The sequence below is a fragment of the Phacochoerus africanus genome, chromosome 5 (assembly GCF_016906955.1).
Source record: "Phacochoerus africanus isolate WHEZ1 chromosome 5, ROS_Pafr_v1, whole genome shotgun sequence".
NCBI classification, from domain to species: domain Eukaryota; kingdom Metazoa; phylum Chordata; class Mammalia; order Artiodactyla; family Suidae; genus Phacochoerus; species Phacochoerus africanus.
The window spans coordinates 38,826,558-38,839,933 of NC_062548.1; the positions used below are offsets into that span (position 1 = coordinate 38,826,558).

The 13,376-nt window shown below is 56.0% G+C and overlaps 1 protein-coding gene across 1 annotated transcript in view; it reads right to left on the reverse strand.

Moving 5' to 3' along the window:
- Positions 1–7,843: 7,843 nt before the first annotated feature.
- The window catches only part of PMM2 (phosphomannomutase 2), a 33,793-nt gene continuing 28,260 nt past the window's right edge, over positions 7,844–13,376 (reverse strand). The window contains exon 8 of the mRNA XM_047780531.1: positions 7,844–9,882. Within this exon, the coding sequence (XP_047636487.1) occupies positions 9,781–9,882 (102 nt within the window). The 3' untranslated portion in view covers positions 7,844–9,780. The remainder of the gene's footprint in view (positions 9,883–13,376) is intronic.

Here is a 13,376-nt window from a genome sequence, read left to right on the forward strand (position 1 = left end):
GGCTCTGCGTTGTGTGTTCATGTGGACGCGGGCGAGGAGGCCGCTTTCCAGGGAGCTTTTCCTTGCAGCCAGCAGGTGAGGGCCTCTCCCCAAAGGAAGCTGACTCAGTCATTGTACTTCACATTCTGTGTTTTGGGGATGAATAAGAAAATGAGGTCATTCCTTCCTTAATTGTCATCCTCACACATAGGCAAGCTAAGCAGTAGGACGGCTTTTCAACAACAGAAAGTGCCACGTACTTGGTCAGGTGTGGGTAAATGCCCTGGTTTTTGTTTTGTTTTTTTTTGTTTTTTGTCTTTTTGCTATTTCTTTGGGCCGCTCCCACGGCATATGGTGTTTCCTGGGCTAGGGGTCGAATCGGAGCTGTAGCCACCGGCCTATGCCAGAGACACAGCAACGCTGGATCCGAGCCGCATCTGCAACCTACAACCACAGCTCACGGCAACGCCAGATCGTTAACCCACTGAGCAAGGGCAGGGACCGAACCTGCAACCTCATGGTTCCTAGTTGGATTCGTTAACCACTGCGCCACGATGGGAACTCCTGGTTTTTGTTTTTTAATTTTATGATTGCAGCTGTGGCGGATGGACGTTCCTGGGCCAGGAATTGAATCTGAGCCACAGCTGCAGCTGTGGCAACGCAGGATCCTTTAACCCACTCCACTGAGCTGGAGATCAACCAGCACCTCTGCAGTGACCATATCCCCTGCAGTAGGATTCTTTTTTGGGGGGCGTACACACCTGCTAGGCTAGGGATCCAGTTGGAGCTACAGCTGCTGGCCTACACCACAGCCACAGCAACACGGGATCTGAGCCGGGCCTGTGACCTACACCACGGCTCACGGCAATGCTAGTGGATATTAGTGGGATTTGTCTCCGCTGAGCCACAAAGGGAGCTCCGTCCCTATAGTCAGACTCTTAACCTGCTGCACTGTGGCGGGAACTCTGGTAGATGCCCTGTTGGTGCATTTAAACTCTTACTGGGTGAGCATGAGCAGTCCGGGGAAAGGCCGTCCGGACGTCCAGATGGAGGAAGGGAAGTGGGAGATGAGGTGGCCTTGGTTTCCAGAAGTGCCATGGGGAGATGCCGGGGCTGGGGATCAGGCGGGAGAGGCTGGGAAGGTCTTCCTCAGCCTAAGTTGACTCCGGCGGGTGTGGAGGTGCTTTGGGGGGCGGTGCTGATAGTGATTTTCAAAGTGCATTAGGAAACATTGTAACCAGCCCATGGAACCTGTGATAGGGAAGAACTTTTGTATTCTAGATGCAAGTTAATCACTAAAGGGGGGATGTCTGCAAGCTTAAATTACACCTAATGGCCCACCCGTGGGAGCCCTGCCTCCCAGGTAATGAGCATTAAGCTAAAATACCTTTGTTAGCTCAGGGGAACCAGCCTGACCAGACCCACGTGCGCATGGCTGAAGGGGAGGGAGAAATTAACACATCCCTTCCGGGCCTCCTGACCGGAAGTAGGAACCGTTGGGCGGAGCTCCCTTCTGTTTTGGTGTAAAAGCAGCCCGAGACCTAACCTGGGCAAGATGGTTCTTTGGGCTCCAAGTCCCCCATGTTCGTGGTCTGCTGGCTTTCCAAAGAAACTCATTCTTCCTTGCCCCCCCAAAACTCGTCTCTTGATTTCCTGGCCTGTCGTGGGGTGAGCAGTACAAGTTTGGACGTGGTAGCAAATTTTGGTGAGCCAGGTGGAAGCTGCTCGCGGCCAGCCGGCCCCAGTTGGGGAGGTTTGTTGTAAGGCCCTGGCAGCTACTGAGACCCCTCGTCCCGAGGATCTGCCCTTCAAAATTCCCTGAAGCAGCACCGGCCGCCCCAGCGCTTGGCAGATGGAACAAGGAGTCGACATCTGGGAGATGACAGTTGGGTAAGTCGCTCCAGTGTGTACAGCTGGAAACTTTATTTCCTCTGCATTTGGGGGCTTCTCTGGAATAAGTCAGTTGGTTTTGTATTTGAGTGGGGTGCCCTTTTGAAGAGCCGTGAAAACTGCTGGGCTTTTATCCGCTTGCGAACCACTTGGTTTGTTTCTTGGGATGCAGTAATTTGCGTGTGCAGTTTGTGTTGTGTTTGTCTTTAATTTCTGTCTTTAAAAATGGAGACTATTTCAGGAGTTCCCATTGTGGCTCAGCAGGTGTAAGAACCTGATTAGTATCCTTGAGGATGCGGGTTCAATCCTTGGCTCTGCTTAGTGGGTTAAGGATCTAGCATTGCCGTGAGCTGCAGTGTAGGTTGCAGATGAGGCTCAGGGCTGGTGTGGCTGTGGCTGTGGCATAGGATTCGACCCCTAGCCTGGGAACTTCCATGTGCTGTGGGTGCAGCCCTAAAAAAAAATAACAGAGAAAAAAAGGGGGAATATTTCAACTATCCCTAAAGAAAGTCCGAGGCGCCTTGCGGGTAAATGAAGTGATTACAGCTGTGAACCCGTGGGTGCGAGGAAGATAATTTCTTATGACGTGTGGCACCTGTTAGGGTCTCCACAAAGGTCTTGGGCAGGGTTATCTTGGGACCCTATGCACCACATGCTGCTGCCCTTGTGTGTGAATTACGTCATTTGCGGTCTCTTGGGTTGCTGGTATGTGTAAAAATCTCAAGATCAACCTTGAGGGTTTATTTAGCATTTTCTGTTTGCCCTTTGGGTTTTTCATGTCCTTTTGTTTCATACTGTTTCTGCACTTACAGCCAAATCAATGTTGTGATGTTTAAAACTTTTATGATGTTCAATCGAGCTAAGGAACAGGAGAAAAACAACAACTACCCTGTTCTTGTCCAAGAGTGAGGCCCTTGCAGGGCGGGGAGGTGGGGGGAGAGAAAGCTTCCACCTGGTTCCTAGAATCCCCAAACGCCCCAGCTCAGAATGCGGGCTGATGGATTGATGCAAAGGCAAAAAGGCATGCTTTCATTTATTTTTTCAATTTTTATTTTATTTTTTTGTCTTTTTAGGGCCACACCCACGGCATATGGAAGTTCCCAGACTAGGGGTCGAATCAGAGCTACAGCTGCCAGCCTACACCACAGCCACACCAGATCCGAGCTGCGTCTGTGACCCACACCACAGCTCATGGCAACGCCAGATCCTTAACCCACTGAGCAAGGCCAGGGATGGAACCCCCCACCTCATGGTTCCTAGTCGGATTCGTTTCTGCTGCGCCACGACGGGAAATCCAAAGGCATGCTGTTCATGGTTAAAGATGATCCCCATCGTGGCTCAGGTGCACCAAGTTAAACTGACAGTGGAGGAGTTCCTGTTGTGGCTCAGCAGGTTAAGAACCCACCTAGTATCCATGAGGATGTGGCTTTGATCCCTGGCCTTGCTCAGTGGGTTAAGGATCTGGCGTTGGAATAGCTGTGGCGTAGGCCCGCAGCTGCAGCTCCAATTCAACCCCTAGCCTGGGAACTTCTGAATGCCACAGGTTGGGCCCTAAAAAGCAACAACAAAAAACCAAACCTGTAATGAGTCTTACCCCCAGTACCTGCCACCTCAGTCTTAATCAGTGGTGGAGAAATGGTTTCGGAACTGTTTGTCTCAACTGGCATTTAAGTTAAATAGTAAGGTTAATAATTGCACTGGAAAACCTTCAGAAGGAAAGAATATTTTATGGACTGCTATTTGTTATGTATGTGACACAGTTTTGTTATTAGGTTTTTTTTTTTTTTTCTTCTGTCTTTTTGCCTTTTCTAGGGCTGCTCCCGCAGCATAAGGAGGTTCCCAGGCTAGGGGTCTAATCAGAGCTATAGCCACCAGCTTACACCAGAGCCACAGCAACGCGGGATCCGAGCCACATCTGGGACCTACACCACAGCTCAGAGCAACGCCGGATCCTTAACCCACTGAGCGAGGCCAGGGATCAGACCTGCAACCTCATGATTCCTACTCGGATTCGTTAGCCACTGAGACACGATGGGAACTCCAGTTATTAGTTTTTAAAATCAGTACCTTTTTAATTGGTTAAAGCCCTCTTTAAGGAAATTACCCCTGCTTTGGGTTAAGGCATTGGAACTACCTTTACCCTGGAGGCCACAATCCACAGGAAAAACGGGGAGGGGGGGTTCTGTTATGACATGGCAGGTTAAGAATCCAACTAGTATCCATGAGGGTGTGGGTCCGATTCCTGGCCTTGCTCTGTGGCCAGGCTCTGGCATTGCCGTGAACTGCAGTGTAGTTTATAGTTGCGTCTCGGATCTGTTGTGGCTGTGGCTGTGGCTAGGGTCTACGGCTGCTGCTCTGATTTAACCCCTAGTCTGGGAACTTCCATATGCCGCAGGTGTGGCCGTAAAAAAATATAAACCAGGAGGAGGTCTCTCGTCCTGGCTCAGTGGTCAACGAATCTGACTAGGAACCATGAGGTTGCGGGTTCGATCCCTGCCCTTGCTCGGTGGGTTAAGGATCCAGTGTTGCCATGAGCTGTGGTGTAGGTGGAAGACGCGGCTGGGATCCCCCGTTGCTGTGGCTGTGGTGTAGGCTGGTGGCAGCTAGAGCTCTGATTCGACCCCTAGCCTGGGAACCTCCATGTGCCGAGGCAGCGGCCCAAGAAATGGCCAAAAAAGACAAAAAAAAAAAAAATGTGTGTGTGTGTGTATATATATATATATATATATATAAACCAGGAAAAACCGAGACCAGAAAGACTACTTGCACTTGGGCTAAAACATTGCCAGCTGCCCTGCTACAGACCAGTGGCTCCAGGAGCAGGTTTCAGTTAAGCCCCTTGGAAATACGTATGATGGTCCATCCCAGGTTTCTGCGCAGTTTGGGGAATCTCCGAATGTTCTGAAAGACCCAGCAGCTGGCAATCGCGTAAAACTTTGGGCGCTGCCCTCCCCTGTCCATGAGGGTGCCTTCGGCAGGCCCGCCTCTCCATCCGAGGGGGAGGTCATTTCATTGCCGCTGGAGAAGGGTCAGCTCGTTTTTTGCCCAACGGCGCAGGAACTTAATACATGTGGGAAACAGCGACCCCAACCCCACCTTCAGTTACACATTTGACCACAGTGGGACGGGGCTTCGTCAGCTTCACAATAGCTACAGACAAAAAAAGGATGAAAGCGTCTAAGGAGCATTTGTCGCCTCTGGAAGTAGCCGGAGTGGTGTCCGTCCCCCTTGTCCCACAAGATCAGGGCGTGGACACAGACAGTGGGGAACGGCGATAGGGGGAAACCTTTTGTATTTTGCATCAGGTCATCACTGAAGGGACGTTGCCTTAAGCTTGAGTCACACGTGATGGCCCATCTGCGGGCGCCCTGAGTGAATGAGGTTCAGTGGAAACAGCTGTTAGCCCCCGGGGCATCCTGGCCAGGCCGTCCTGTGACTGGCGGCCTGTGACTGGCGGCAGGAGGCAAGCGGCGCATCCCCTGGGGTGCGGGAGGGTCTGGCTGGGCAGGGCTGACTGCCGCTGGGCCACTCCAGCCCTGTGCCGCCTCTGCTTTGGTGTAAAGGCGTGATGATTCTTTGGGACCGAGCCGCATCTTCTCGGCCTGCCAGCTTTCCAAATAAAGTCGCTCTTCCTTGCCCCAACGAGGCATCTTGTCTTACTGGGCCTGTGGTGTTCATTGGTGAGGGCTGTGAGTTTGGACTCCATGACAAAGCTGTTTAGGGAGAGGCCCGAAGTAGGCATTTAGCTTCAAACAGACATGTCACCACGAGGCAGGAGGGAGGGTTTGGCAAAACCTGAGCAGGTGGGGCCGCAGGCCAGGCTGTCTCTGGCTCCGAGCAAAGGGGTGGGATGAGTTCTTGGGGCACTGTGGAGGGCGAGGCGGAAGCGGGAGGGAGGCCAAGGCCCGGCTGCCTGGCCAGGTGGCCCTGCCCAAAGAGGACGAGGAAGCAGAGGAAGTGAATCAGGGTTACCCCAGCCTGCCTCGCCTCGTCCAAACATCTGCCCAGCTCGTTCCCTGGCCGGCCTGCGGTTACTCCCCACCCGGGAGCAGGACAGACCTGCCGTCCTCACCCAGAGGGGCCTCCCCAGGTCCCCTCCCTCAGGATCAAGTTCAGGCTCCTCACTGTGGTTTGTAAGGGCCTTCCTGGGGGCCTCTCCCACCAGTAGCTGTTGATGGGCTTTCCCTGGAGGCTTCTTAAGCCCTGAGTGACCTTGACCCAGGGCCAAATACTGGGTCACCTTCTGGAGTGCAGGGGGCGGGGGCAGCCTGCTTTCTCATCATGCCAGGCTGACCTCGGGCCACCCCTGCCTCCCTGTTGCTCAACACTGAGCAACTGCTATTTCCCGTGAGGCTCTCGACTGTCACAGAACGGGACAGGAGGGTCCGGGGAATGACGTGTCCTCATCTGGGGTGACAGTCCCACCTTGGAGGGTTTCTGGGGACGATCACATTAGCGACGGCTCACACACTGTTCCAAGTGCTTGACTGAGGTTAAGTCCGTGAGGTTAGGTGCGTGGTCGGGATGACAGCCCACTTGGCAGAGGGGCAGACTGAGTGAGGCTGGCCTGTACCTGTCCCTTCGTCACACAGCTGGGCAGCAGCACAACTCGGATCTGCATCTCAGTAGCCGCCCTCTCCCCTGCCAGCTGAAACGGATGGCACTTAGGACTTGAACCCAGCCTAAACCCAAACTGGGACTTGAACCCATGGTTTTTATTTTTAGTTTTGCTTTCTACGGCCTCACCTGCAGCATGTGGAGGTTCTCAGGCTAGAGGCCTACACCACAGCCACACCAGATCTGAGCCGCGTCTGCCACCTACACCACAGCTCATGGCAGTGCTGAGCGAGGCCAGGGAGTGAAGCTGCGTCCTCACGGGTACCAGTTGGATTCATTTCTGCTGAGCCACAACAGGAACTCCTGGTTTTTAAATTAGAATCATTCACCTGGTGTCTGGACTCACTGAGGTTCAGGGTCTTTGCGCATCAGCGCAGAAGGAATTCAGCAAGAGACGAAGGGATAGGCAAGAAATAGACTAATTAAGATAGGACGCTTGTGAGTGATGCAGGTCAGCAGGCAAGGAGGCTCTGCCCCCAGGATCCCATGGGCTACAGTTTCAGCCTCCAAGGGGAGTGGGGCTGGGAAAAGCCCGCCCCTTCCTTTCTTCAAGTAGTGGCTCCTCCTTGGTATCTGGTTAGAGTATTTGACCCCAAGGAGGTCGAAGGTCGACCGGAGGAGGCCTGTCCTGGTGCTTATTCAAATCAGCAGAAGGGCAGTCCTCAAATCCTGCCCTGGGTCTGAACCTGAATGCAGCCACCCCTCCCCCATGACCTGAGGCAATTCTTGGCCACTGGTCAAGCAGCCTGCCACGTTCTGATGGCTTTTTTGAACAATTATTAACTCACAGTGACCTCTCAAGGTCCCCTAGGTTTCTCTCTCTACGGTCGCTTATGGGGGCACCTGCAGCTACCTGGGGGACCATCCGGCTGTATCACACCCGGAACCTGCTGCCGGGAGCATGTGGAGGCCTCAGCCACCGCTGCCTGGTCTGCTCAGCTACTGTGACCTTCAGTTTGTGGCCCAGAGCCCGGCCGGGGAGGCTGGGGTGGGCGGGTGTCCGTGGAGCGCCCTAGGAGACGCGAGATGGATAAACCTCAGGGGGCAGGGGGCGTCACGGCCCCGTGCAGGGTGGTGAAACGGTGGACCTTCCATCTGGTTACACAGGCTGGGACAAGTTTGAGTAGGATGTGTTTTACCTAGTTTTGCTGTAAGAAGTTAAGAAACCTTCTAGAGAATCCTGGAGCCTCACCTAGTGGGTGGAAACACGTGAGGGAAGGGTCTGGGCCGGCGGGAAAGTCCAACCCTCCACGGGACAGAAATGCAAGGGCCATCTCCCTCCGGAATCTGAGACAGTCGGCTCCCCTTTCATGACACCCCTCAGGTAACAGCCAGGAGGAAAGAGTAGTCAAAGGAGGAACAGGAAACCTCAGAATCACTTTAATTTGCTTCTTGTCATCTTGGAAGGTCATTACAGTATCATTTGTAAAATTCAACCAGGAAAAGACGCCACTGGATGGGGGTCCTGGGAACCACTGGGAAACCTCTCCCCTGTGTGTGGTTGGGGGGTGGGAGGAGGGCGCGGGGGCTGACCTCACAGCCTGCTTCTTGCTGTCACCTGCGCTGATCCTGAGGGATGCCCGGCAGGGCCAGGGGAGGAGTGGGGAACAGGCTCCTCCATGATGAAGGGGTTGGGGTAATCAGAGGCCCCCCCCCATTGGGTTTCGGGTCCACTAGCCCCCAGCAGAGGCCCAGCACCAGCCTGTGGCAGGACTGTGGGTCCTGACGTTTCCAGATGCTGAGAAGTGACATGTGAACCGTTTTCTTGGAAAGCTCTGCTCTGGACCAGGGCCTGGGCTGCCTTCCACTTTCGTGAGGACCGCACGGGGGGCAGAGGGAGAGCTGCAGGTCCAACCCGGCTGCTTCCAGCCCTCAGGTCAAAGGCTGGGTGAGGGAGGCCTGGGTGGATATGCTCAGAGATCAGCAGAGAAACCGCAGCCCCTGGTCTGTGAAGAGTTCAGGCCCTTTCCTGATCCCTGAGAAGGAGGGCAAACAGCCCTGGGAACTGCTGCTGGGGTGTAGTGTGCTGCCCCCAGTGCGTCCCCGGGCTTGGGCAGGGGAGGAACGCTGGATCCCTTACCACCCACCCCTTGGGGCTCTTCACAGTGTGGTGGACATAGAGCTCCCCTGCATCCTGGGCCCGTGGGGTGCAAAGTCCTTGGGGCGGTGGTCACTCGGCCAGCTGCCGCCACGCGCAGGCGGCACGGTCATTCGGCTGAGTCCGTCTGATGACCACACCGCACTCCTTCACTTCCACAAGTTTTGAACCGTCTGCCCTGGGGTTGGAGGTCGTGAAGCGTCCTGTCCTTTCTCATCACCAAAGCCCCCTTTCTGGCCGATGCCAGGAGTCCCGTTGGGGATATGGTTACATTTTCCGCAAGACCCAGGAGCAGGGAGGGCCCCGGTGTTCTGTCTGCAGTAGGATGATGGCAAACCACGCGCCCCGGGTAGACGGAGTGCCCCGACCAGGGCTGGGCTGGGCGGCACAAAACACTCCTTGGTGGAGGTGGTCCCGTGAACCCCTCCTGACAAGCATTTTTCCTTCTTCCTGGACTGTACCGTGGTTTCATGCCCACTGTTCTGAAGAACCTCCACGCGGGGTCTGCAGTGGCGGTACTGGGCTCGCTTCGCCTCAGCGGTGGAGGCAGAGGCTGCCCCACAGCGTCGCCAGTTCTTGTCGCTGGACGTCTTGGTGGCGACTGCTGTTCGGACAGGTGCGAGGCGCTCCCTTGCCGTGGTTCTGACGTTCGCTTCCCTGAGGCCGCTGTCTACCTGCCGGCCATGTGTACGTCTTCCTTGGAGAAGTACCTGTGAGGTCCTGTGCCCATCTTTTAATTGGGCTGCTTTTTCTGATAGTGGGTTGTCTGCATCCTCTGTCTTTTGCGGATACGAACTCCTTGTCGGCTTTAGGACCTGCCCGTACCTTCTCCCATTCAGCACGTCGCCTTTCCATTTTGTTGACGGTTTCCTTTGCTGTGCAGAAGAGTTTCAGTTGGATGCAGTCCCACTTGTTTATTCTGGCCTTTGTTCCCCGTGCCGCAGGAGACAGGTCCAGAGAGGTCATTGCTCAGGGGATGTCAGAGACGGTGCCACCGCGCCTTTCTCCCAGGAGTTACGTGGCTGCAGGTCTCACACTTCAGTCTTTAATCTATTTTGAGTTTAGACAAGGCTTCCCTTCTCCCTCCTGCTCAGGAAGAGCCGGGGCTGCAGTGAGGGCTTGCAGGCCGGCGGCGGGGGGTGCCCCACTGCCAGTATGCCCCCTGTCCCCTCCGCCTTCCCCGGGGAGAGGCACGGTCAGCAGAAGAGCTCCTGGCAGATCCTGCGGGTGTCCTCGGGCGCCGTCACGGTGTAGCCCACGGTCCGGGGGTCCTCGAAGATCTCGTGGTCGTTCCCGCCCTGTGAAGACACAAGCAGATGCAGGTGCCGCCCGGCTGCTCCTGGGCCGTGGCTGCTGCCACCTGGGGGCCCCAGCACAACGGGGACCCTGTGCGTGTGCTGGAAGGGCTTACCCTCCCTGAGCTCGCAGCAGAGGGAGGACACAGCTGGGCATCACCGAGACGGCGTTTTTCACCTTCCCCTGACCTGCAGTTTAGCGTCGGAACATGTAATTATGCCCGTGAACAAAACGAGGATGTTCCCGTGCAGATCCGTCTAAGGGTCATGTCTCTATCGAGAGAGCAGGCACAGGGGGTGACAGTTCTCACTGCCATCCATTTATTTCCGTGGAACCCAGGCTTGCTAACAGGCACTGGGGGCTGAGGTCGGGTATGCGGTCCTGAGCAGCGCTGCCCTCGGAACCGTGATGACGGACACGGTCCATCTCTGAGCTGACGGGGGCCGCCGGCCACGAGTGGCTAGTCTGACAGAGGAACTGAGATTATCCAAGTTTGACTCACTGCAGTTTAAAGAGGCCCGCATGACTGGTTGTCCGAGCCGGGGGCCTGGGTTTAGGCCCTGGTTCTGCCCTTGGCCGGGGGATGCCGTGGGTGGCTCCCCCTCTGTGAAATGGAGGTGGTGGTGGCACTTGACCCAAAGCACCACGGCTGCTGGTTGATGAGTGACCCTGGGGCAGCCCCCCACTGGGCTAGAGAGGCTTCCTAGCATTTTCCCCCATTCTTTCACCTGCTGCGCCCCCAGGAGCGGAGGGCATGTGTCTGAGAGGGCCTGGACATGCTGCTGGAGGGGGGGGTTTCCAGGCTGTGCTGCACCCCCTCCCCAGTCCCACCCCTCTGAGAGGAAGCTGCTTCCACAGGAAAGCCCCTACTTTTTATTTCCTATACTTTCCTCATAAAAGCAGTCTAACTCAAAATTGTGAAAAAAAAAAAAAAATCATTTCGTTTAGAACACGATGCAAATAATGGCAGAGAAAATGGATTTTTCTCTTAAAGTGCAGGAGTTCCCATCGTGGCGCAGTGGTTAACGAATCCGACTAGGAACCATGAGGTTGCAGGTTTGGTCCCTGCCCTTGCTCAGTGGGTTAACGATCCGGCGTTGCCACGAGCTGTGGTGTAGGTTGCAGACGTGGCTTGGTCCTGCATTGCTGTGGCTCTGGTGTAGGCTGGTGGCTGTGGCTCTGATTAGACCCCTAGCCTGGGAATCTCCATGTGCCTTGGGAGCGGCCCAAGAAATAGCAAAAAGACAAAAAAAAAAAAAAAAAAAATTAAAGTGCAGAGCATGAAGCCAATGAGGAGAAAACAATTCTTTGGAAACATCCTTTTAGAGGGCTGACACCTGAAAGTACCTGCTGTTCTCAGCTTTGTAAGAACCACCTCTCCCCAGGCTGACAGCTTCCCAGGCAGAGGTGACATTCAAGTTCAAGACCCCAGGAGGGAGGGCTGCTGGGGGCACTGGGCGGGGTCGTGCTGGGAGCTGTGGCCTCGGAGCCCCTGGGGGATGTGTTTTCCCAGTGTTGACTGGACCCGGGGGGGGGGGGGGGCGGGGGGGAAGGGGCTCAGGTCATTCAGCTGGTCCCCGAGTTCATGGCCAGCAGCCCCTAAAGAAGCACATGGGAAACCAGCTCTCATGATGGAAAAAAGGTCAGATTTCTTTTAGGAATGGCTGGGTGGCAGAGAGCACCTAACAAAGGGAGAAGGGATTCTTGCTCGTTCCCCAAACCCCCACATCCACCTGGGACGCGCTCACCCACTCAGGAAGGAGGGAGTTTCATGGAATCGTCCGACAAACCCTGTGCAGCGCCCCCTGCCGCCAGGCCTGGTCTCAGCCGCTGAAGGCACAGAGCCCACCGTCCACCTGGGGGCTGCCTGCAGGCTCACGCGTGAGACTGAGGAGAACCCGCAGCTCTGAGCTGCGTGGCCCACATCCGCAGAGAGTGAGGGGAGAGGCCTGGGGGCAGAGACGAAGGAAGAGAGGGGACAGGCCCTGGCACCGGATCTCCGGTGGCCCGGCGCCAGGCTTCACACCGGTGGGTCTTTCTGGGAAATGGGTGGGGGGGACCCAAAGCAGAAGCAGAGGGGCCAGGCGGTTGCTGCCAGCAGGCGGGGTGCAGGGCGGACAGAAGCCATTTCCAGACATGCGAGCAGGGCCTCTGGAACCACAAGGCTCACGGCTGCCAGGCCTGCTCTGCCCCAGGGGGGATGTCACGTGTGGGGACAGAGCGGGGCGGGCCGCTCTCTGTGGAATCAGCCGGGCTGAGCTCTGCTGCCCGGCGAGCCGGGTCCAGAGGTGCAGTTGGCCGGGGGTCGCACTCCCAGAGGGCAGCGAAGCCCCGCTGCCAACAGCGCCAACCTCGGACCTGCTGCCCTCTGCTGCGGGGACCTGGCCTTGCAGCTCGGTCAGGTCAGGAGCAACGCCCGTGAGAGAAGAAAGGAGGCTTCCGAGAAGGGGAACCTTCACAAGCAGATTTGCATTTGCACCAAAGGTTACTGAAGCCTGCTGGGCTTGTAGGCCTCCCGGGAGCTCTGTTTCCAGGGAGAAGCTGGAGGGAGGGAGAAGGGGAGGGAGGAATGAGGGATCGTGTTTCCAGCGGGTGGGCCTGGCAGGCAGGCCCAGGAGGCCTCTGCTGGGTGCTCGGGCACAAACGGCCTGTTAATATTTAATCCCCGCAAGGCCAAGGTCTGGGGATGAAACCGAAGGCAGGGTTTGCCAGGCTAGGCCATGGGGGCTGCCCCGTCCACCCCCCCTGCCTCTGAGCTCTGGGGAGGAGGGTCTTAGTGAACAGAGAAGGGGGGTGGGGGGTCGTGGGGTTCACAGTCTCCTCGCACCATGCCAACTGGAAAGGAAGAGTGTCCGGAGGGGGAGAATGATGGGGTGCGGCTTCAGGTCCCACTCGGGCCCATGGGTAGGCCCCCTCCTTCCCCGGCTGAAAGCCACAGGGAGGACCCCAGGGGGGGCGGGGGTGAGGATGGGGAGATGGCCTGGGCCTGACCCTGGAGCACGTTTGAACATTTTAATTTCCTTCCTCTTTCCAATTTGATGTTTGATTTTTAAAAATCTGATGTTTAAAAAATTTTGAATTAGAAAAATTTGCTATTTATAATTATTTTTCACTCGCTAGCACCTTCCTGCCGTTCAAAAAGGTAAAAACAGGATCCTGTCACAGTGGTAAGTCTCCCCCATCCTTGTCCCCAGCCCCACGGCGACTGCGCAGTTTGGTTTTGGACGTCCCTTCAGACGCCCATGTGCACCTGCAAGCAGACGGCTAAGACGTGGGCTGTTCCTCCTGTGCTCCACGGGGGCTGCGGGCCTGGCCACCCAGCATCCGCTGTGGGGCTGGACCACCCTTGGTTTATTGTCTCTTGGCCAAGGGCGGCTTGTTCCTGGTCCTGCCCCCTCTGTGGCCCCTTCACATCCTCAGGAGTGAACTGACAGTCGCATTAACCAAAGAGGAACTGGGGAGTTGGAGTCCATCAGTGAGCGACGCTCCCCCAGTG